Genomic DNA, 25,000 nt, shown 5'->3' with positions numbered 1-25,000 from the left:
CTCGTTTCAGTGATTAGGCCTAAGCACTCTCTGAAATTTTAGCTTTCATTTTATGGTTTGGTTAACTGCACTAACTCATTGACTCATTGACTCATGACTCATTGACCATTAATTGACTCATAAATGGTGTACACTCATCTGCATATTACTCACTCAGTTTGTGCTTGGTTTCGATACCCATTATCTGACCCCAGTTGTTTGAAGGATGGATAGCATTATCCTGGATACAGGTAACTTGATTGGTTTTGCTGGTGTTCATCTGCTGCATAGTGGTTTATCCGGTGGATAGCATTATCCACCTTTTGAACAAGCCTGATGGTTACAATTCATTGCATGGTACATGTAAGTGCTATCCACCTTCCGAACAACTGAGGATTTGGGAAACTGAGGTTCTTAAGTAAATATCAGAGAGAAGCTGCAGGTTAACGACAATTGAGGCCAAGAGATTAAAAACAAAATTCTGGTCCTTGTTGCATCACATTGCAACATGCACAACTAAGAACTCCTCTAAACCTCTTCATTGCACGGAAACTTCTGGAGTTAAGAAGAGGAGATGCCGAACCCTACAATGATCCACCTCTTCACCCTTGCTTTCCAGCATTCTCTACAAACTTTAAGAGGGAAGGAAACTGCAACAAACTTAATTGAAAACAAAATGCACCTTCTTGTCATGAAGATGAACAAATTCCCTTAGCCAAACCCCAGTGTGTGAGGAATCGTTACAAAGAGACAAGTACCTCTTGTTACCATATGCTGCCCATTTCTGCACATTAGTGAAAAGAATATGAACCACTCAGCAACTGATAAAAACAAAAGATTGTTATAACTTGTACATGTCAACAAAACTTGTCTAAGGAATCTTAGCTTGGAAAATAAGGTAGTTTAAAAATTGCATCAAAGAATTATTGCAACCCAGGACTCAAATCCTGCATAGCAGGCATAATTTTAGCAAGCGAGTGCCGGTATATTCCGATCTAGTGTTTTGGTCACGATATTGGATTGGCAAGATCAAGGAAAGCATGGAGGGAGTAACAAAATGATAAACCAGTGAGGGGAGAGAATCCTTTTTCTCTCCTGACCCCCTCCTCTACACAGAGTTTTCAATCTCCCTACCACCTTGCTAGACATAAGTACACTTTTTGTACTTACTCCATGCTCTCCTCGATCTTGCCAATCCAATATGGCAACCAAACACTTGATCATGATATAAATCTCGCTTTAGCTCGCTAAAATACGCCTGCTTTGCAGGCTATGCACATCGGTCAGACTCCAGCCTGGCGAATCTTTTCTCCTTGTAGTCAGAGAGTGGCAAGCTGCTACCATATTTAATTAGGGACCCACAATCAGTGTTTGAACTTTTCCATCAAATTTAGAATGCTCAGCCTTTGACGTTCGCAACGAAGCTTGCATCTTAGTAAGGCCACATCCCAGTAAACCCAAGTCCAAATTAAAATTCAACAACAAAACAAATATCATTCAGAGAAAAGGCAAACACACCGCAAAACACCCAAAGAACACCAGAACTTTGGTTACTTTTTTGTCATTGTATCATGATAACCATTCAACGTATAATAGCATTGTTTTGGAAGAGCATATCGTGACAAGATGAAATGAAGAGATACAGGAGGCTACTCTCACCATTGCCGAGAACCCTAACTCTTTTGTCCAAAATTGTAACCCTAACCCTAACCCTGGTCCCTCTGGCTAGCACTCTGTACTGTATCCTCCAATGGAGTAAGCCTGCCTCCAGCCCTGAGTGGGGGCTCATGGCCACGATTTGCCAATCACTCGATCAAATTTTGGCATGTGAGAGCTATGTATATAACGGTACTACATAAACTTAGTACTTGATAAAACTGTTAACACACCTACAATATTTGGCCAAAAGGGTTGCAATGTTCTCACCTTGAGTAGTTTTGCTAAGTCCTCTTGTGCACTGGCAGGGTGGCTTGACATCATTTGCTGTGGCACATGCCACGCCCCTGCAGCTTCTGAGACAATCCGTGGCAAGTGACGAGTTGAAGGAAACTCCTTTGATACAACAGTTACGCCATAGCTGTACAGAGTTATTAAAGAGCAACAAAAAAGGCAACAGTGACAACAAAAAAGAAATAACTCAATGCACATGAAGATAAAAACAAAGAAAGACCTCTCAAGTCTCACGGTTTTACTATGAGACTCCCAGTTTTTATTTATGAGTCAATGAATCAATGAGTCATGAGTCAAAGAGTCAATGAGTTAGTGCAGTTACCCTAACCCATAAAATGAAAGCTAAAATTTCAGAGAGTGCTCAGGCGTAATCACTGAAACGAGGGCTTAGGCTTAATCAATAAATTATTACTATATTGACTGTGAGTCTCATTGACTCATGACTCATGACTCATTGACCATCTGACTCATAAATCATGGGACCTCTGCACATCAGATCAAGTCTAACTGCAAATAGTTGGGCTCTCTGTTACATAGAACATAATGTTTGTGAGGGTGCAGACATTCCAATCTCTAAATTCCCAAAAATGGGACAAATTCCTAGATCTGAATGATGCAAGTTCCTCCAATTTCACATTAAAGAGTGCGTGACTACCCTTACAAAAACATCTATATTTTATTTACATTTTATACCTATTTTACCCCTATTTTAATTTTGTTGAGTTCTTTTTTACTGCTATTTTCTTTGATTAGGAAAATAGACCACCTATTTTACTGCTGTTTTACTTCTATTTTAACCCTATTTTAAAATACGGGAGTATTAAGAGCTAGAAGCATTGGTTTGTAAAATAGGAATAAAATATTCTGTATGCCATTTTGGTATTCAAAATAGCCATAAAATAGGATGACTCAATCTTACTGATGGAGGCCATTCAATACTTAAAACAAAACAGCTTTAAAATAGACTATTTTATCCCTATTTTAGAAATGAGATACATGTACTTGATCATATGACTGCAAACCAAAATTAATGCAAAACAGCTTTAAAGTACACTATTTTATCCCTATTTTGTCAGAGGTACCATGATTTATGAGTCAAATGGTAAAATTATGAGTCAATGCGTCAATTGAGTCAATGAGACTCACAGTCAATGTAGCAATAATATATTGATTAAGCCTAAGCACTCGTTTCAGTAATTAGGCCTAAGCACTCTGAAATTTTACCTTTCATTTTATGGGTTAGGGTAAATACTTGATACTCTGATGAGCACAAGTAAGCCAGTAAATACAAGAAAGAAAGGGAAGATTCATAGAACAGGGAGGTGAGAAAGGAAGGAAGCAAGAGTTCATAGGCGTAATATTAAAACTGAAAGGTGGTAACTAAACTAAGTTCAGAAAGAGATACATGTAGGGTGAAGGATTCAGAGCAATAAAGGATTTAACCCAAACGCCCTCGGAAAAGAAAGAAAGGAACCTAAGTGTCTAGTCGTTCTGGCACTGAAGCACTAATTGGGGACACTGTAAATTGAAATTAACAGTTAACACAAATCAGTTCAACTCAGTTTAACTCACCCCTTTTCAAGAAGTGAATAAGCAGTGGTTAGACCGGCGACTCCACCTCCGATGATGAGAACCCTTTGATGCATTTTCTAAAAAAATAACATCTGAGACTTACATTAAGTGAGCCTGCAGGAATTATAGCAATCTTGATAGAGTGAGTTTCCATCGAGTGTCGTAAAACCAAACCAAAATAATTACTTTGTAACCGTGTCACACAAGGCGAATTGCTGCGGCGACTGGTGGTGTGTCCCCCTACTTTGAGCTAAAGAATGATAGCACCCCATAGTCCAGGGAACTAGTTTTTCGGCCCCTTACGACTCACTTTTGTGATTGGCCAGATCTACTGAGGGCACAATAAAGGTCACAAGAGCTTGTCTCCCTTGCAACGTGCAACGCGTTTCTTAATTTGGTTGAGCCGGCGAAGAATGTTACCATTCTGTTCAATATTGAAGAAGACTGGGAACTAATTTTATACGTTAAAGGATTCACTTCGTATAACTTAACAAAATATGTCGGCAGTGGGGGTATAGCTCAGTGGTAGAGCATTCGACTGCAGATCGAGAGGTCCTTGGTTCAACTCCGAGTGCCCCCTCTGGAACTCCTTTTGTGCTTCATCTTTTTTTCTTTCGATTTATGATTTTCTTTCCTTTTGGCGTGTTGTTTTATTCACATCATTTGTTATTTCACACTTACACAACAGGACAATGCAAACTTCGGTGTTATGATGGACTCGCTGAACAGTAAGGGAACTGGGGCCCGTTTCTCGAAAGTCCCGAAAAGCCATTTGTGAACCTACTAAAGGCAGGAAAGCCGATCTTTTAACACGTTTTCAAGGTACCAAAAAGCAAACTGACGGTGAAGTCTGACGATTTAAATCCTCTCCGTTCTTGAGATAGAGAGGGAATTGTGGGTAGTTTCTACAGAAAGAGTGGTGCTACGTCGGTGGGGAAGTAGTATACAAAAATTTGGTTTTATCAACAGAGTTGATAATTAACAGTTAGACCCGTAGCCCGCAAGGGATACGAGTCAATAGTAGTATCACCCAACTAGTCAGACAGAAAAGGCAATAATAAAGTTAGCAAATATTTATTTGGGAATAAAACGAAAGAAAGCGTCACGCCGGTCTTGCAAGAAATTTCTAAGTCGAAGGCTCAGTCAATTTTAACATGGGGATCGGCATTCAGTACATTGTCCTGGATAAAAGCAAAGAGATGTTTTTGGCAAGAAATTGGTTCTAGCAAGCTGTTGCACAATCTGGACCAATCTGGGCTGGGAAATTTTAAGGGTGCCTCAGCCTGGTAAGTGACGTAATATTTCATTTTGCTGGGTTAAAATTCATTTGTAAGGGACTGGCCTAAGACATGCGATAAGGCTTCAAGATGTTGTTGAAATAAGCTGGTGTTGTGTTGTGAGTAAAGCAAAAAGAAATATTTAAGCTAATCATTGATCTTCAATTGATTTCTACAAGAGTGCTCCTACAAGAGTGAATTATCTAATTCACTCTTCAGGGGCATCTAACGAGAATATAGTTCAAAACTACTTAAACATAGCATCGTTAATCATTTTTTGGTATTAAACGGTAGATATAAGCATATATTTATCCCCTAAAAAAATTTCATCTGTTCGGATTTCCTAGCTGAAAGTCTAGTGATCCGAAAATTGTGGGGATCAAAACTTACCTTTTCGAAAATCTTAGCCAGAAGAAAGGCTCCCGTAAATTCTAGGTGACCTATTTAGGCAAAAATCCGTTTAAAATGGGCAATTGTACCATTTTTCAGATGTTCGAAAATCCTAGGACAGACAGGCAAGCAAGAAATCTTAAAACAAATGTTCCGAAAATTCTAGATCTCAAATCGTCTTCCGAACAGATACTTTCCGAAAATTGACGTTGGGTGCCCCTGACTCTTGGCTCTTGATTTTATAATTAGCAACTCTGATATTTTAACGATGGTTCAAAACACCTGGGACTGGTTGTTCAAAAGGCTAGGTTTAAAAGTTAATCGATTGCAAAGTTCTAATTTCTCTTGAATAAAAGTGTTTTCACTGTCCATGCTTCCTGGAGTTTGACATTGGTCGAAGCCAAAATTGAAGGACAAAAAATTTAAAGAGAAGATTTCACTGAAAAGTTACAAAATTGAAATAAAAATTTACGATAATCTTGGATTAGCTTAATCGTGGTTTTAACAACCCGGCCCTGATGTTTCTCGTGTTCGAAAACACTGTGAACGGCCATCATCTTCGCAGACCCAGGGACAGATAGTGGGGACGAAGACAAAATCAGAGCGGGCGGGAAAAAATGCGACGAGCAAAATTTTCCCGCCCGCCTCCATTTTGTCCTCGTCCCCACTATCTGCCCCTGGGTATCCCATAATGGCCATCACTGGGGATTGGTTCGAGTTTGACACACCTCTCCCTGCAGTTTTGTTCTACGCTCCATTAGTCGCTCTAGACTCTCTCGTCGCTCTATTGTCATTGGCAGCCGGAAGCCATTGGAAAAACACGCGAACATGGAAGCCTTTGAAAATTCACAAAACCAACATGAAAAAGACATCGTGGAATCGTTTTATCCCCCTGAAGAAATCAAATCCCAAGCATATGTGTCTAGTATGGGTCGCTACAAGGAACTGTACGCGAAATCGATAGAAAATCCGGCAGAATTTTGGGGCGACTATGCAAGCGAGTTTTTTTGGAAAGTCGCGCCAAGCAAAGACAACTTCATGCATTTCAACTTTGACACTCGAAAAGACAAAATTGACATCAAATGGATGGAAGGAGCTGTCACTAACATTTCCTACAATGTCCTTGACAGAAACGTTGAGAAGGGACTTGGCGATACTGTGGCATTTTTCTGGTAAGCTTTTGTTTCCATGCACATTGCTTGTAACTGAATGCATATGTTCGATGATGACTGTGCAGTTCCAAAGTCTGGAAGAAATTTACTGCACACAATTAACTTAATTTTAGTTACCCTTACATTGAGTCGGAATAATTTTTGTTATGTTTTGCTGGAGGAAATTTAAAAAGTACCCGTAATCGTTTTAAATTCCATAAGTGTTAATTATACGTTTGAATGACTTGTTAAAACTCGAGTTTTCACACAGACCGCATGGCCGTGCTTAACTGGTCAATTATTTCTTTCAAGTGTGCCATTTGCATACTGGAAGGAAACAAAACAATAGACTAGCTGCTCTGTAACTGCTACATTATCTTAGAATATAGGATTACCTTCCATTAATTAACTGAAATGAATATTTGGATATTGACACCCCCAAATGTTAGCGGGTTCCTCCTTCTGAAGAGCTGTTTTGTAAACATGAGGGTTGCCTGTTTGAATGACATAACCTGTGGAGATTCTATGTATTGAGACATGTTAACATCTCAAAAATAGATCAAGTCTTTGGTGAAAGATTAAGGGACTTATCTTAATGACAATACTGAGAATCTTTACAATCCTGAATCACAGAATCATTAATGACATTATCACAGAGCTGTGACTTGGAAATGGCTGAAGTGACAAAGGTCATGTTTGAGAAGGAACACTGGAATTTGTCCAGCAGAATTTTAAATTTTGCCATTAAATTGCTTAAAATTTTTTTCACTCAGTCAGACATGCGTCTGTGGCAAATAATATTATTACAGACAAATGTGAGGGAAATTTAAAATTTCACTGGACAAATTCTAGTGCAGGTAGGATCCTCAAATTTTGTCAGTAAAATCCTTTGGTTAGCAACTAAAGTTTACCATTCACAAACTTTTGTACATTCAAGGTTTTCTCAAGTTATTTTAACACAGTTTCTGATAGAAACACTTTTATTTTGGACATGTTTGTCTGCCCATCAAGATGGCTTCCAAAAACATGATAAGGCCTGTTTCAAAGACTCCAATCTTTGAGTGGTCTTGGTAAACTTGACTTAGCTTGACTGTACACAGGTGGCCCAAGCTCACGACATGAACACATACGTGATTTCATAGTGGTGTAACGTGTTACAAAGACTCTTTTTACAAGAGGTTTGTATGGAAACTCAATGGTTTTGTTTCAAACAGCATAAAATGTAATGATTTGGGAATAAAATTGACTTACCATGTTGCAGCAATGTATAAAATTTGTTTGTTGTTTACCAGTGTCTCGGACCATTTTGAAGCTTTCTCTGCAAGCTAGTGCTAATTTGGTGTTCATTGCTAACAAAAAGACATGGCTGAACAGACCTTTCCGGAGTGGCTATCGTTTGAGGCAAAAAATTCTGCTGGAAAATAACCTCTAGCCTCAATTTCTCCATAAAAGTAAAGGAGTCAGAGATCTTGCAGTTCCCTATCGATTCACTTGCTACACAATTCCATTCAAATATCGTTTACCACTAAGCTGTCTCTCCGAGCTTGCTTGGCTGTGGAAATTTCACAATAGGCTCTGCTTTGATTTTATGGGGAAAGTGAGGCGGGAGGTTATTTTCTAGCAGAATTTTTCGCCTTGAGGAACAGCCACTCCAGAAAGGTCTGTTCAACCTTGTCTGTTATCTTAGCAATGAACTTCAAATTAGTACTAGCAACAAAACAGTCTGAGATGCTGGCAAAAAACAAACAATACATCCTGGCAACAAGGTAAGTCAATTTTATTCACTCTGAACATTACATTTTATGCTGTTTGAAACAAAACCGTTGAGTTTCCATACAAACCTTTGTAAATAGATTCTTCATAACACAACACTGATATGAAGTCACGTGTGTGTTCATTTCGTGAGCTTGGGCTGCCTGTGGACTGTAACATATCCTCCATTAATAAAATGATATAACATGAATTCTGAAAGGTTTTTATTTTCTGTGTACTTTGGGGCTTAAGTAAGTCAATAAAATATTGTACTGGGTCCAAATGGTCTAGAATCGTTCCTTGTGTTGTTGATGTTCCAAGTAATATCAGACTGCATTTTATAACGTTGCCTTTTGCAACCCCTATTTTTAATAAAATGTTAAGAATACCTACCTTATCATAGACTTATTCCATACTTTCAACTCATATTTTTTGGATAATACAGTAGCTAGTGAACTTGACTGTGACATCTCTATGTATAACAGCAAATTCTGATTTAGATGAAACAAGTTTGCAACAATATTCTGATGTCTAGATCATCAGTTTGAACCCTACAGTTTTTAAGAATGGATCACTTGAGATTAAAGATGCTTGTTTGCACTCCTGACAATCAAGACATTAATTGTTGCTTTCAGAGTACTATAGATGTGGGTCATGTAAAATGGTATCTTTGTGAAGCTTTGGAAATGGTTGTCAACCATCTGTAAATTACAATGGCAATGTGATCGTCATCATTACTTTTGTAAAGGCAAAGGCCAGAGTTATGTACAGAGCAGTTGCTCTTTTGCTTTCCTTTAATAAACAAATGAAAGAATAAAAATAATTCATTGATCAAACATGTGCCACACTTTAGGGAAGGAAATTTTCCAGAAGATAGCAAGCAAATTACCTATAAGGAACTCTTATCTGAAGTATGCAAGTTTGCTAATGTGCTGAAAGACAAAGGTAATCAAATGAAACCATTTTTGTTCAGTAAATTTGGTTCATAATCAGGAGTAATTATTTTTATCCATAATCCTACCTTTTTGGTATTCTTCAGCAGCATGCCAGGCAAGTTTGGTTGAGCCATTGCTCATAATTTCATGGCGAGGTCAAACAATGATGAACATTATTCAAATATAATTTAAGAACAATGCCTGTGCAGGAGAAATGAATATATTTTAAGAATCTATATACAAACTTCGCAGCTTAAGCAAAAGCAACAAACACTACTGTATGAATTTTAAACCACAAGCAAAAGAAATGAAAGTTGACTCAAATAAATCTCCAGATCTTCACAGGTCGAGCCCTAAGCCAGCTTGGTGAAGAGGAGTTGCATTAGAGAATTCAAATGTCATTGGGTAATAGCCAGCAAAGCCAGTTGCTTAACTATTTCAGGAATAGTTATTTCTCAATGGTATTTAATTATAAGGGTGGAAAATGAAGTAAATAAAAAAGTGTAAGGTAAATTACAACAGATCTTAATTATTCATCATTTTAGTGAATTATTGGTTTTCATAGGCATTCAGAAGGGTGACCGTGTGGCAATTTATATGCCAATGATTATTGAGTTAGTGGTTGCCATGCTTGCCTGTGCAAGAATAGGAGCTGTCCACTCTATTGTGGTAAGTTACATACTGATATTTACAATATCAATAGCTTAAATTTTCGTGCTTTTTAAATTTTTTGGGTTCATGTGTTCCTGTGAATGGACTCAATGAAGGAAATGTTTATATATGATGTGTGGGCTACAGATGAAAGAGAGGTATGATCCTAAAACTTATTTGCAATTTTAAGCAATTGTCTCTTATAGACATCTGACAATTTCCAGCAGCTTCAACAGGATTTAAACCCATGACCTCTAACCTTGTGTCCATAACCCATGACCTCTGTGATGTCTATAGCAGGCACTTCAAATATAAACATTTCTTTCAGAATGCATAAGCGATAAATTGATGTCACATTTCTGCATGTGCAGTGGAAATCATTCCAAATGTACTTTATTTTTTTACATATCACAAAAAGAAATTTCTCCAGCACACACTTGGGTCCAGAAATGCAAGTAATATTATTAGATTAAAGCACAATTTTGACGTCCAAAGTGAAGCGCCCCTATAAGTCTAAGCATTTTCTACCTATTTTTCGAACAATAAGGTTAGGTTAAAGGTTAGCATTTAAATTGTGATGTTAATAGGCCATTTGCACTAAGAGGTCATGTGACATAGTTTTCATGAAAATGAAAGCTATATGATTTTGCCTTCGAAAAACGATTAGTGGGTCATATCTTAAACATAATAATAGTGATTTGGTTTTTCAAACCCGCACCATTTTCTTAAAATGAGTAAGTTCCTCGCTGGTCACGAGACCGAAATGTGATTTTTAAAATTATGAATTACTTCTTTCTGAACACAAGCTTTGCACTTAAACTTCAAGGAGGATGTTGAAAAAATTATGTGCTAACGTTTACAGCACATCTGAGCGTAACTATTAAACGTTTAACAAGATATAAGCAAAAAGTAGTTTTGGCCGCCATATTGGAGGGCAAGAGTATGCCCTCCAACATGGCGGCCAATACAAATCATACTGCTTCGTTGAAAAATCAAAGTGCCATAAAATATCTTCCTTAAATGCGTTTCCTCTCAAATTTCGGGTGTAAGCTAATTTTTATGTGCTCTGTCAATTTTTTGCATCAGCAAGATTCCAACTCATTGTTTAAAGGAAGCAATGGTCACGTGACCTCTTAGTGCAAGTGGCCTATTACCGGTATTGCACTTAAATTGTGATGTTAAAAATATTATTATTGTCTGTATTCAGAGACATGAGTAATGTTGAAAGTTGGGGAAAAGAGTAAGGGGACACTTTGGAACACTTGCTTAAATCTGTGTGCTTCTTTTTCTTGCATTTCTGGGACACAGGTGTGTGCTGGAGAAATTCCTTTTGGTGATCTGTAAAAAAATTAAGTAATTTTGCAATGATTTCCACTGCACATGCAGAAATAATTATGGCATTAATCCATCCCTTATGCACAAATTTTTGGCATGAGATCTGACAAGGTGAATGTGGTAATTCTTCGGGGGATTTAACAATGTCAAATATAGTACCTTCACAATCGGTGTTCCTTTCACTTTCTCTAGCTCTCTCTCCTTCACTGTGCGCTTCATCACCTTAGTCAACCAATAATAATCTGTGTGTTTTCTTAACCCATTGACACCTAGACCACCCTACTGTCCCCATTATTGACAAGTGGAATTGTCTGGCATTAGAGTAAAATCTATTAAGTCTTACTCCCAGGGGTCAATGAGTTAAAAAAGACATAGATCTCAAGATATATTGGAGGATAGGTATCATAAATGCAGCAAGAGAGGAGTCAGCACTGTCTTCAGCAGCAAGGAGATCACCAGGGCAACTGAGCCACAATCGACTTCCCAGGCACCACATCACTGAGAAAACTCAGTGTGTGAAATATGGGAGGGAGGGTGGGAGGGAAAAGCACACAAGCAAGCAAAAAGGCAACTCAAGCCATTTAGCACATGGCAATGCCCCCTGTAAACCTCCATAGAGTCTCTCCAAATACCCCAGGAGAAACCCCTGTTTTGGCTTGTTTTTAACTTTGTCTAAATTATATTTAGCCTCATCATAACTTCACTTGATAAAATTAATTAATATGACAAATTAAGAAGTTGCTTCAAATTTTATTCGAGCAACTTTTTTTTTTCTTGTTATTTTTTTTTCCAGTTTGGGGGATTCTCAGCAGAATCATTGGCTGAACGAATTCTTGATTCATCTTGCAAAATTCTTATTACTGCAGGTGAATTATACCATCCATTGTTTAATTTTCCAATCCCCTTTGGTCTCTGGAGTCTATCTAATATTTATTTATTTGTTTGTTTATTTGTTTATTTATGAACAAAAGAAAAGAAAAAAAGAGAAAAGAACATTTTAGAAAACTCTACCCAACCAGTTGGCTACAGGTTTTAATTAAAAAGCATGGTAGAGCTTAGACCACTTAAGTCAAATATGGCCATTATTCAGGGTGGTTTTTGTACCTGGCAGAACAACATTCTAAATCTGAAGCCCTTACATCTTCTGGACCCTTTCTGCTCCTCCTAAATAAATTCTATGTATGCCTGGATTGGCTCAAGTTGAATCAGGTCATGATTTTGTTGACAGATGGCTCTTATAGAGGAAAGAAGCTTATTCACTTGAAAGAAATTTCTGACGCGGCCATAGCTACGTGCAGGGAAAAGTGAGTGACAAATGGTATTGCATTGTTATTTAACAATTATTGGATGAGGTTGAGCATATTAGCAATAATTATCAAGGCCAAAGTTTGTGTTATCTGCTGAAGCCGAAGGCTGAGGCGGATAACACAAACTGAGGCCTTGATAATTATCGCTAACATGCGAAAACCGAATTCAATAATCGTTTTATTATGCATATTCCTGAGCTGAGCTCCGCCATGACAAAACTGATCGAACTACTTTTAATAGCCAAGGAATAGTTTTACATTTTATTAAATGCCAAAAGTCATTGCTCACTGTGACTGAATTTTGTGTAACACAAAGGTACCCAAATGGCTGACATGATTCACCTGAGTGAGTGCATTCAGCCATTCAGATCACGCCGTGGACAAGCTGTCATATGAAAACAAAAACAAATGAGTGCAATGACTTTTGGATGAATGGTCGCCTTTAAGTCTTTAAAGTTATATCATTTTAGAGTTTTCTTTTATTTGTGACCGTCACAGGAAAAGGAGGCTAATGAAAATTTCATAACTGCATCGCGCAATCACCTTAAGGCATATCTGAGACGCGGCCTGCCAACCATCCAAGTGAGCAAATGAGAGAATGATAATTATACACGTATTAAATGAAATGTTGACAATGGAACCCATTGGGAACTAGGATCCGAGCACCAGATGGGATTCGAACCTACAACCCTCTGTGATCTAATCGGATGCTCTAACCACGGAGCTGCTGGAGACTCTACTGGCGTGGGTTCGAATCCCATCTGGGACTCAAGATTTTTCCGAGTTCCCAATTCAATGATTTTCAATTGTCAACATTTCATTTAATAGGTGTGCATCATTCTTAAATTTGCTTACATGTAATTAAAGTACTACTACGTATGCTAATAATAATGAGGATGCTGGTGATGATTATAATGATAATATACTGCGCTACTTTATTTTCTAGAGGATTCAGTGTAGAAAGCTGTATTGTAGTCAAGCATGTTGGTGGTGACGCAGAAAATGGTTCTGCATCACCTTTGGCAAAGAAACCTTGTCCTGACTCAGAGGTTTGTGGTTATTTCAAATTGGAGATTCTATTATTTGTGACTTCTGATGTCAACTAGACCACTTCCTATATAACAATAATTATAACAACAATAGAGTATAAAACTTAATTAAACTTCATAGCATTCATGTCAAAACAATAATACAATGTAATTCTATTTATTTGTAGATAAAATTTGATGAGCATGGTATTGACTGTTGGTGGCATGAGCTGATGTCGTCAGCCAGTGACAAGTGTGAACCATGCTGGACAGATGCAGAGGATCCTTTATTTATGCTTTATACCAGGTGAGGCTGTTTTGATTTGATAAAGATTTGACATTCCCATGGTGTCTAAGAATTGGTGTGTGGTCCTTAGGTGAGTCAGTTTGTGGCTGCCTTTGCCAAAACTTACATTTTACCCACCCACCCACCCAAATGTTTTCAGAATAGTGCTGTGTTTTTAGTTATCATTAATTTTATGTGTCCCTTGTTTTTGGCTTATAGTGTCTGTTAAGCTTCGTCATGTGATAAATAAATAAAAAATAAATAACTTTATTTAACAAGGGAAAACACTTAATTTCCAGTCATAGACTGAGAAACCTGTGGCCCTCACTAATGCACTGTAGGCTTTGTTGCAAATTGTATGAATTGTTTGGTTGTGGTAACAAATTCAATCCCGTCAGTGTGTTGTGTGTTGGCTGTCAGGTTGTAGCAGTTGGCTAATGGCGTAGCTACTAGTGTTCAGTGTGGGAGGACTAAGATTTTGCTCTACAACCTGTTGGTTGATCCCAAAGGGAGGTACACAGGGTGACAGGGATGTTAAAAAGTACTTGGTAGGCAGTCACTGAAAAGTGATACCTTAAAGTTAGTGGTACTGGCCTGTTTCTGGGCTAGACTGATTGTTCAGACAGTTTCCTCAGCATACACCATCCTGCTTTTCAAATGCAGCTTCCTTCTGCAAACCTGATGCAATTTTTTAAATTTGATTTAATCAAAGTTACTCCATCGAAGTTGTTTTAATTAGTGCAGTCTGACTAGTTGTAATTTATAAACGTTTTATGATTTGAACAAATTTAATACTGTCACTTCAAATTGAATGGGCTTTGGTAAATTTGACCAAAAATACTGAACTGGCTAGGTTCAAAAAACATGCTTTTTGGGTGGGCTTTAGAAAAATAGAGAAAGGCTATCATTTTTTTCCCCGCACCGGTCAACCTTATAAAAAATGAGCCAATCCCTAACTTTCGATATTATTTTTTTTTTGCCTAGTGGTTCAACAGGAAAGCCTAAAGGAGTACTACACACAGTAGGCGGCTACATGTTATACACTGCTATCACCTTTAAGTAAGTAATCACGTGACTACTATCAAGGGGTCTGGTACACCACTTGTCTTCTCCGGTGTCCTTTCCATTTTACAATTATTTCTTTGAGAAAAAATGCTGTGCCTTATAACCAAAAAACTGAGGTATTAAATGCAGTAATATTATAAATGAAGCACACAACAGAAAAATTTGCACAATATTCTACAGTTTTACCGTGGTTTTCTCTCGGAAAACTGCTTGTTAAATGACCCCTTTAATCCTTCCCTCCTATGAATGACAATTTTAGATTTCACATATTTTACTTGTCCCTGGGGACTGTTTCAGGGGGTGAAATGTTTAATATTCTTTTGTTTTCTAGTTATTAAGAAAAATTAACACTTCTATTTTGCACATTTTCATTTTCTTAATCACATTCCATGGTGTGTTTTTAGGTATGTATTTGATTATCACCCAGGAGAAGTTTATTGGTGCACTGCAGACATTGGCTGGATCACTGGTCACAGTTACATCACCTATGGTCCCCTGGCAAATGGTGCCACCAGTGTCCTGGTATTTATCTATATTGTTATATTTACTTGTGAATATGGATCTGTTTGTTTGCTTGGTTTTTAGCAGAATAGTACATATAATTCCATACCATGACAGTTACTATTTTAAACCGGTAATGCTGAGACTACCCAGTGGCAATTTCTTGGGCGCAACACAGCACATGTAACACTTAAGAGTCTCTTAAACAGGTGTTGCCTTTGTAATTATCATATCACTTACGTAATGTTTGAACTTTCAAGTATTCTTTGATATGGATTGTTCCCATAGCCCTGGTCTCACAAACATTTTTTGCAAAATTATCTGAAAATGTTAAAGAACTGAAACATTACATTCACAAAAACTCTGGCACCGGGTTCCTGGTGTTGTGGTCCCACAAATGTGGTCAGCTTGGCATGATTTCTTTGAAAAGCTTGTAATCAACACAGCCATCAGTCAGTGAACGCCTCTCATTCCATTAACCCATTGACTCTCAGGGGTTCCCCATTGTCGAGTAAAATCGTCTGGTGTTAGACAGAGTAAAATACTAAGTCTGGCCGGTTTCGGCTGGTTTGGATGTCAATAGGTTAATTAATTTATTCACAAATTCATGTTACCATATTTCCACCAATGGCACAGCTCTTCCATACCCACATAAAAACCAGCAACACCCACATGCAATTCCTCTATTCGCTCTGATGAAGGGCTAACGCTCGAAACGTCAGCTTTCCAAATCACTCATGGTGGTAATTTGGCCTTTTTCAACACTTTTGATAAAACCAAATTTTCCTGTTTCACTCTCCCACCAACGCAGCACCACGGTTTCTTTAGAAACTAGAAATTTGTATTCAGACATAACCTCTTACTAACCAAGCACAAGGGAGCGGTACCAGGGAATATTGGCCCAATGTCATGGCAGTACTGACCAAGCACAGTGCGGTCCGTACAGAAACGTCCAGGGGCGAATATTCTGGGGTACATTCCCGAGCAAGTGAGGTTAGTAAGCTGTTTACTATATGGCATCATTTCTTTGAGCGATTGAACACTTCTCCACTTGGTCAATGTTCGTACTGTAATCTTTGTCTTCTAGCAGCAAGCTTTGAAAGGTAACCTTTTACATGTAAAAGTAAATTCCGCTTGCAATAATAATATTGTACTGTTGTTATGAAATAATTAAATTTTGCCAAGAGAAGATTATGATTTCACTCAGGAGAAAGAATACAGAAACAGACTGTTATCAATAATGGTCCATACTGTAAAATACCAACTGGAAACCAGCCAATCACAGTGCTCCATATGCGAATTGCTTTCCATACAATAATACATTGTATTTTTCATTGCCCCTTCGAGGCTTGCAAAAAATCTTCGGCATTTCACAAGATACCCTTGTCATTATAAGAACTGTATTTAAAATTCCTGGCCTGCTAGCAAAATAATAAATTATTATTTAATTACTGTGCCACCCAAAGCAAACACTGTGCAAAATCTCAATTCAAACTTTGCAATATATTTTTGTTGATTCAAGTTTGAAGGAATTCCTTTTTATCCTGACTCTGGTCGCTTCTGGGATGTTGTTGACAAATACAAGGTGTCCAAATTTTACACTGCTCCCACAGCTATTAGAGCTCTCATCAAATTTGGCAAAGATGTTGTAAAGAAGTAAGTACAGTAGTAGCATAATCAAGTAATTGTAATTTTCTCTCACCTTCATGGTATGAAAAATTAGCACTTTACAAGGTCATGTCCTATACATGTAATATGGAGATTCTCTTAGCCTTGTGCTGTAGGCCAAAACCTTGGCCTGAAGGTCCCTTCCTGAATCCACCATTGCTTGGCATGCAAAAAAGATGATTAATCTTTGGTAACAGATAAAAGTGGTATCCAATAAATTATTGATTTATTAGACAAACTTGTCATGATTTACCACAGAAAATAGGCATGATTTGGCAAAAACTATTGACCAAAAAACGTGGAAATTCACTTAATATAATAAAGGAATATTCATGTAACCCTTTTATCCAGAGTCCTTCAATTCTTTTAAAGCAATAGACCTAATTGGCTAACTCAATGTTGTACCCAGTTCAAACCCTTTGGGAATAAAACGTTTTGTTCCAGGTATTTCCGTATCATTTAAATGTGAATGTTACATTATCATGCAAATACAATGCACAAAGAGTCTTGAGATTTTAATTGGGTACAACAATGAATTGTTTCTGTATAGTTATATCCTAAAACTGCAGGGTGCAGTAGCATGTCTCTGTTTTTGTTTTTTGGAGGGGATCAAGGCTAACTAATTGAAGTGATAATTTCACCATGAACCCAGTTGATGTTATGCTATGATATTCATTTTTTTCAGATACAGCCGTAAGTCTCTCAAAGTTCTTGGAACTGTAGGAGAACCGATCAATCCAGAAGTCTGGCTGTGGTATTACCACACTGTAGGGGATGGAAATTGTGCCATAGTGGATACATATTGGCAGACAGAGACTGTAAGCTGCTAATTGTCATACATGCATGAATCTCATTTTAATGGTTCTAACTTTATTAAATGACCTCTGGTTGGGTGTCTGAATGAGACAAATGCTTTAATTTTTTTTTGGAGGGGAAAGACTACAATCGACTAGAAATTCGATCGTTCTGAATTTTTGGCTTATTTTTGAACAGGATTGGTACAGAGTCTTCTTGAATTCATGAAGTCTCAGATCTCTCTTATGCCAGCACTGCATCATGTTCACGATGTTCACAGTGCATCATCTGACAAACTATATAATATTATTATAATACTAAACTTGGGTCTGGAGAAAGAAATAGCATTTTGGAAAAAGTCTGGAAAAAGTCTGGAAAAATCCGTGCGAACCTTGTTTGAAATGAATGAAAGAGCATTGTTAGTGATTACCAAATGAGTAATAGAAGTCCCATTCAATATTTTGATGTTGCCATGACACCATCTTCAAGTGACAGAACACAATTTATGAGGTATAAGGTGTAGAATTGAATAAAATTAGGGTGCGTTCGATTGACCCTATTTCAAAATAAGAATTTGTGGCATGATGATGTAAAACGGTATGTCTGACGTTTTTGAGCAACAAGGATAATAAAGATATGTTTAAAATAGCATTTTTGCAGGTGCTTGAAATTTTTGACATCAATCTCCATAGAAACAAAGGACTTCTTACTTCTATTCCATGTATTCCTATCCTGGAATACAGTCAACCAAACGCACCCTTAATGCATTTAGTGATGTACTTAACATATGCCAGAATTTGTTTCGAAAATAGTTTTGCACAACTTGAGTACAATAATTAACAATTAGACCCATAGCCCTTGAGGGCGAAGGGTCTAATTGTTTTAGTATCACCCAACTAGTCGGACAGAAAATGCAATAATAAAGTTAGCAAATGCAAGTTGAAGAAATATTAATTTGGGAATAAAACGAAAGAAAGCGTCACGCTTTTTGGTACTCGAGGACTATTACTAATAATCCTCTAGTAGCGTAGCCAATTAAAATACAGGATTTGCATTAGTCCACTAGTTGGGTGACACTAATAATAATTAGTATTATTTTAAACAAATGCTGACAAGTACTGGCATACATCAAGTACACCAATAATGATAATGATGACGATAATAATGATTAAAAAACGGTTTTCTTTAAATTCTGTTGAGATTCTTTTGGCACAAAATGATCATAGGCTCTTGACTTCTCTAAACATTGGCTTTAAGGTCGCACTCCCAATAAATATCGTGTTGCCAGAAGACATTTTTAAAATCCTTTTCCCAGACATGTAGTTGTTCCTAAACAGGAATTGGAATTTAGATCATAATCCCAAAAGACGAATAAAAGTCTAAAGATATAGATTCCATTATTTTTGAGACATTTTTTTTTTCAGGGTGGACATGTCATAACATCCCTTCCAGGTGCAACACCCATGCGACCAGGAGCTGCAGTAAGCCTCTCTTGTCTTTCTTGTTGTTGATGTTTCTTTGATGATGTTTCTTGTTGTTGTTGATGTTATTTGAAGCACTTTTGTGTAGCAATACAAGTAGTAAGATGCGCCTCCAATTTTGACATCCAGCGTGAAGTGTCTCTTTAAGTCTAAGCATTTTCCTACCTATTTCTAACAATAAGGTAAGGGTAACGGTTAGCGTTTCCTCCATCAAGTTGCTAGCGCCCATTCATGGTCACTCGTTAGAACAGAATTAAGGGAGATCACGACGGAGACGGCCTAGAAAACGTCATCTAATCTGCTTTTATTTTAATAATCAAAACCTTTTTTCTTCAGTCTTTCCCATTCTTTGGTGTTGTACCCGCCATTGTTGATGAACAAGGAAATGAGCTTGAAGGAGCTTGTGAAGGATTTCTGGTTAGTGTATAAACAGTAAAACCTCTTAACTACTCCTTTCTCAGTCAGTCTTGATAGGAAGCCAGACCTTCCCCCCCCCCCCCCCACCCTCCCCTCTCAAAGGATTTCTCCTGCAAAACGAAATAGGTTAGGGGATAAGACTATTGGCTTTGTATCGCTTTGGTGAAAAAAAGCGAAAAATGAAAACGTTCTGGTGGTTTAGTCTCAAGTCCCCAGTGGCTTTGAGTCTTCCGGTAATCATCGAGGTAAAGATCTCTGGTTCGGGTGATACGTTCAGCACAAAGGTTCACTTACTCTGGGCTCATGAATCTGAAATAAAGCCTCCTGATTAGCTGGAAAAAAAAACAGGGACAAGGTGTGACCGTGCAACTCCTGTGAAAATTTCCGAAAAGAAGAGAAAAACTGCTCTCGTTATTGTATTGCGTTCATAAAACCACATTTACTGATACGGGTAAATGACAATTATTAGCTCTGTAACCTTTCACGAGAATCGATTTATTGGTGGAGTTCGACGATTGTTCACCTTATCTGTGCCGTTTGTGTTGGAATAAAATTTTGCGTTACTAAAGCAAGTTTAAGCTTCATCTAACTTTAATTCTATAATTACCTCGAAAGCACAAATTTAAGTGGTCAACAGCGGGCGCTATTATCGGAGTTATCAGCGGTTTTGCCACATAAGCGAGGCGAAGGGGTCATTTTGTATCGAATTGACCCTTAAGCCTCTTCTGCATGTAGTTTTGAACAAAAGAAAATGTGCCTGCGGGCTCAACTCCAATAAGATCTATTGAATTGACTTCAGGCCAGCACGAGAAGCTATAATTGCTTCTCGTGCGCATCTCCCGTGCTCTCCAAACTTGTTAGTGCACCACAGCTCAATACATGTATATGCATTCCTTTATTACAAATGACCTAAGAAATCTTTCTTTATGTGTGGTTTCATTTATCTTTGAAGGTTATGAAACAGCCTTGGCCAGGCATGGCTCGAACAATCTACGGCAACCATGAGAGATTCGAAAAGGTTTACTTTTCCAAGTTCCCTGGCTACTACACCACTGGAGATGGTGAGTTGGCCTAATTATAGTCATTGTTGAGACGATCCGTCCTGTGGTATAAAAAATCCAGATGACGGGCAAACGTTTCTCGGAGAAATACTAAATGAGACTTTTGAGCATCGCAGTTGTCTGCGTTACTTCAGCAGTAACAAAAGGAAAACCTGATAATCTTCTCCAAGATTACGTTTCTATGAAAGAGAATTCGACAATTAATAAGCAAAAAAGTTACAGAAAGTAGCATACCTCTCAAACGTAGTAATGTGTGTGTGCAAAAAAACCTTGTGGTAAATCACCTACCTCTGGAGCGTTGTCTGGCCGTACAAACGTGAACCTTAAACCGCAAACCCTGACGGCTAGGCACTGGTCAAGCGAGTTCTAATGTTTGCGGTTTGCTGTTCCCCCTAGTTTCGATGGATAGTGAATATCATCCAATTCCTGTCTGCAGGTTGTAAGCGGGATAGTGATGGCTATTACTGGATCACTGGTAGAACTGATGACTGTATGAATGTGTCTGGTCACCTGCTGAGCACCGCTCAGATTGAGAGTGCGCTGGTCGAACACAGTGCTGTCACTGAAGCTGCTGTCGTAAGTTGAAAATCCTCATTCGATAATCGTCACAATTTATGTCTTGTCTTGGAAGAAAAAGAATGATTCCATAACCTTACAGTCATTAAGCTTGTACTGGAATGCACACAGCATCAGAGAAATTAGAGATATTGAGCGTCGTGTTTTTGATAAACGGCAAAGATTGCTGCTAATTGGTCATTTATATACCGCTCTATAGAAGGCTCCAAAGCGTTTAACAAGAAATATCAAGCTAAAAAAAACAAAAAGAAAAAGATAACTAGAAATCAAAAGTTTATGCATGGCAATAGTTAAAAACTATAGCCTGAAATGGCAACAAGAAAAAAGTGCAATGTCAGGGTTCAGAGGAGATAAAAAATAACCAGTGCGAAACTCGATGGTCCGGTAATTTAAATGAAGTTTAAATCCTATCACGGGTTACCAAAATCACCATGATTACCAAAGTAATTACTTCGACCAATCACAGCAGGTGCGAACAGCGCAATGAACAAATCCAAATTCGTAGCAATTCCATGTAACTTGCTCAAAGCGCGGGAAAAATCGCGCGTGCAAGCCGCGATTGATTTTGGTTATCCTTCTCATTGGTTGATAAACTGGCGCGAGATTTTTTAACCAATCACTAAGCGTAGCAATTGCAATGGCGTAATTACTTCCGACAATCATGTGAAAACTGCTCTAGTGTGGCTCCTCATTTTGTTTTTGCACATAGGTTGCGTGTCCCCACAAAGAAAAAGGAGAAGCAATTTACTGTTTCACCACATTGATGGAGGTAATCTCATTCACTCTTGGGTGCGGTCTTAAGGACTTTGAAGCAGTGTGGCTAAGTAGTTGGGTCTCTGATCTTTAAATCAGGAGATTTCGTCGTAATCGAGTCTCGCTCCGACCAAAAGTGGAAGTTTTCCTATGTTGTCTTTCCTTCAGGTCCTACTAACGAGTCTGGACTAAAATATGTTATTTTCATGTCACTTTTGTATAGTAGTTCCATTGACAGTGGAAGTAGCCTCAAAAAATCTTCGTCATCGTCATCGTCATCGTCATCATCGGCATTTCTTTATTCAATGCTAACTGTTGGTCGGGGATATGGTACCTCAGTGTAAACAATCATGAAACAAAGGGAGAGCAGTTTGCTGTTGTCTGTTGTTTTTTATCACCTACATGAGTATAATTTCTTTGTTTTTCACCAAACAAAATTGCTCTATAGTTTCACTATCTTTTTATTCAGTGGCACCTCTAAATACTCCCTGTAATTTTAAACGGATATCATTGTAACGGCTCCACACAATGTTGTAAAACGATTTGAGTGTTTCTGTCATGGAATAAAGCCTTGTATACATACTTAACTTATTATTTTCAATCAAAGCGAGGAATAGCCCTAATACGTTGCGATGTAAATATTTACACCAAAAGAACGGGAGTTTTCACGTCTTAATACACTGTTCTGTCTTACCACTTATGTCGCACTCTATTTTTTCTGTCACGTAGGGAATGGAATTCACTGAAGAGCTTAGGAATCAACTCAAAGTCAAAGGTATTTATAAGCTAATTTGTTTTGTAATAGTTGATGACTACCAACATATTAACTTCTAATGAACAGACAAATGAACATTTGGCCATGCCACTCACTCTTCCTTTTCCTTCTCGGGGACTGAATTACGAACGGATTGTTGAATGTTTTTAGACTACACTCGAAACGATCCGGCGATCCAGTATGATATATAACGCCTGGGCGAAATTATTTAATGGATTTAATACAATACAAGGCAATACAACGCAACACAATACATACTTAATTGACTAGTACCCACGGGGACCTTTTCAGGGCCATTGAAACACAATCAACGAAACGACAGGAAAACATGTACAATTGTTAAGAATCCCAACTGCCTGGAGGCTAACCAGTTGGCCATTTATAAGTGGACTGAGAAGTTGAACCAGGGACTACAAGGATCAAATTCGGCGAGTGTTCACAACGGGTCTTGAACCTGGGATCTTTTGGATCTCAAGGAAACCCCTGTAATCACTGTGCCCCACTGCCTAATGATTGTTGCTAGGAAACGAAAAATGTGACTGCTTGCCCGGAGGGAAAAGCCTTTAATTTCCTGGAAGAAGAACTTTCCGATGTTTCTAGTGTATTTTCTAGAACCCTAGCTTTGAGTAATGTATCGCTTTTATGTAATGTACCCACTCATCCGGATAGGCTCGATTTCTGCCACTTTTCGTTCCTCTGGAGGAGCGCGGGCTCCCTTTTCCGAAACAGCGGCTATTCAGTAATTGATCGTAACCCACTCATGATTTGTTTGTTTTAGTTCGTACCAAAATTGGGCCATTTGCAACACCTGATGTCATTCAAAATGCACCCGGACTTCCCAAGACTCGCTCTGGGAAGATAATGAGACGTGTTTTACGACATATAGCAAAGAATGACAGGAATATTGGTGATACTTCAACTATGGCTGACTCCTCGGTGATCGATACATTGTTCCAGAACAGGCCAGATGTCGACTTCCTTCCTGAGTAATGTTTTGAAGTGCTAAAAATGAAAAACACCTAATGCATAATGGCGGGGAAAATCAACTCTGGCGTCGTTTGCACTAATCCAGATGAATAACTGAAAACGGCATTGCTCCTTGTTGAAAGTTCGTACTTGCCAGGTTAAGAAATAAAACAGGAAAATTATAAAATTTACAAGTCTGGGAGATCGTAAATTTTTATTTGAAGGAGCTGGACATTTTGGTTTGTTGAAAATTTTCTTTCGAAAAAAGAGAAAACTGTTGCAGTATTTTAAAACGTAATTAAAATCAATTTTCTTCGAGACACTGCCATTTTGGATTTAATGGTGCCGGGTATCTTCAATTACGTCTAGTGAAGAGGTTCAGTTTAGCTGGCAGCAAACTGAGACCGCTTTCGCGTGTATGAAGGCAACTTTAACAATTAAGGACGTCCGTTTTAAAGTTTGTTTGGATTAGTGTAAACATTTCTAGCGTAATTGTAGCTATAGGGTCTTGACCAAATGTCTGATATTTTCTCATTTCTGCTCGTTTATCTTTACCTATAATGAAAAACACGGCGTTTTTTAATTTAACAGTGGGGCTCGCGGGGTCTATTAAATCTCTGGAATTTTCATCAAACTGCGATGATCCTAACTTTTTTCTACCATGTTGATTTCCTTCATGGGTGTTTTCTTCAGCTAGATTAATATAAGAAGGATGGTTAGAACGGTTGTATGGATTACTGAAGAGGGGGTGTTTGTTAATTCTCTGAAATTTTCTTTACTGGTTGTAACTTTTCTGTAGGTTCAAATATACATTTAATTTTCGGTTCTAGTGCTTCAGTTCAACAAGGCGGAGTTTCTCTGGTTTTTCAATGCAGGTACATAATTATATAACGCCAGGTTAATCCTTTCGGTAATCGTTTGATTGGACTGGAGTTTACGTGGAATAAGTGAACATTGATTTTGATAGACACGTTACACAGACATCTTAACTTTAGCGGGAACTTAAGCAAAGACGACGACAACGACCGCGACGACAAAAGCTACGAGTCATTCAAAATAGAACTAAACTTCGCATTACCCACGTCGTTTGGCTTTGATAAGGTGTACCAACTTTCCAGACATACTAATAAGATAAACATGTATCGTCCGCGATGCTCACGTGCACCGTCTAACCTCAAATTTCACGCCTTTGTTCGGACGGGAACGGCCAAAAACCGTACCGAGACTGAGTGCAGAAGGGTTTTTGTGCTCGTAACGTTAAATCTGTTTCGTAGCGTTCTTGTTCGGTGTGTGAGCTCTTCAATATTAATCAGCATAGATACTTGACTT

The 25,000-nt window shown here is 38.1% G+C and overlaps 2 protein-coding genes and 1 non-coding gene across 4 annotated transcripts in view; 2 read left to right on the top strand and 1 right to left on the bottom strand.

Annotated features, from left to right (window-relative positions):
- LOC137976077 (D-aspartate oxidase-like) overlaps positions 1-3,916 on the bottom strand; it is a 10,516-nt gene extending 6,600 nt beyond the window's left edge. Inside the window, exons 1-4 of one of the 2 annotated variants that reach the window (XM_068823342.1) lie at positions 3,812-3,916; positions 3,502-3,578; positions 1,906-2,056; positions 662-763 (exon numbers count right to left, since the gene is read on the bottom strand). In XM_068823342.1, coding sequence (XP_068679443.1) covers positions 662-763; positions 1,906-2,056; positions 3,502-3,575 — 327 coding nt within the window. In that variant the 5' untranslated portion in view covers positions 3,576-3,578; positions 3,812-3,916. Of the gene's footprint in view, positions 1-661; positions 764-1,905; positions 2,057-3,501; positions 3,579-3,687 lie in introns of both variants that reach the window. The other variant, XM_068823341.1, reaches the window with a different exon arrangement.
- Positions 3,917-4,009: 93 nt separating this feature from the next.
- Trnac-gca (transfer RNA cysteine (anticodon GCA)) lies at positions 4,010-4,081 on the top strand. Its single transcript has one exon. It is a non-coding gene; the product is annotated as a tRNA-Cys (tRNA).
- A 1,870-nt stretch (positions 4,082-5,951) lies between these two features.
- Positions 5,952-25,000, top strand: part of LOC137976213 (acetyl-coenzyme A synthetase, cytoplasmic-like) — a 21,825-nt gene continuing 2,776 nt past the window's right edge. Inside the window, exons 1-18 of the mRNA XM_068823510.1 lie at positions 5,952-6,340; positions 8,925-9,016; positions 9,572-9,675; positions 11,786-11,858; positions 12,221-12,296; positions 13,246-13,348; positions 13,516-13,634; positions 14,598-14,672; positions 15,083-15,200; positions 16,702-16,835; positions 17,533-17,665; positions 19,067-19,123; positions 19,460-19,540; positions 20,493-20,601; positions 21,038-21,177; positions 21,887-21,946; positions 22,660-22,705; positions 23,484-25,000. The exon at positions 23,484-25,000 is cut by the window's right edge and continues 2,776 nt beyond it. Coding sequence (XP_068679611.1) covers positions 5,997-6,340; positions 8,925-9,016; positions 9,572-9,675; positions 11,786-11,858; positions 12,221-12,296; positions 13,246-13,348; positions 13,516-13,634; positions 14,598-14,672; positions 15,083-15,200; positions 16,702-16,835; positions 17,533-17,665; positions 19,067-19,123; positions 19,460-19,540; positions 20,493-20,601; positions 21,038-21,177; positions 21,887-21,946; positions 22,660-22,705; positions 23,484-23,695 — 2,076 coding nt within the window. The 5' untranslated portion in view covers positions 5,952-5,996 and the 3' untranslated portion in view covers positions 23,696-25,000. The remainder of the gene's footprint in view (positions 6,341-8,924; positions 9,017-9,571; positions 9,676-11,785; positions 11,859-12,220; positions 12,297-13,245; positions 13,349-13,515; positions 13,635-14,597; positions 14,673-15,082; positions 15,201-16,701; positions 16,836-17,532; positions 17,666-19,066; positions 19,124-19,459; positions 19,541-20,492; positions 20,602-21,037; positions 21,178-21,886; positions 21,947-22,659; positions 22,706-23,483) is intronic.

This window comes from Montipora foliosa, chromosome 11 (assembly GCF_036669935.1).
Source record: "Montipora foliosa isolate CH-2021 chromosome 11, ASM3666993v2, whole genome shotgun sequence".
Taxonomy (NCBI): Eukaryota; Metazoa; Cnidaria; class Anthozoa; order Scleractinia; family Acroporidae; genus Montipora; species Montipora foliosa.
Note: the sequence above shows the minus strand (reverse complement) of the source record. Positions and strands in the feature narration are given on the sequence as shown.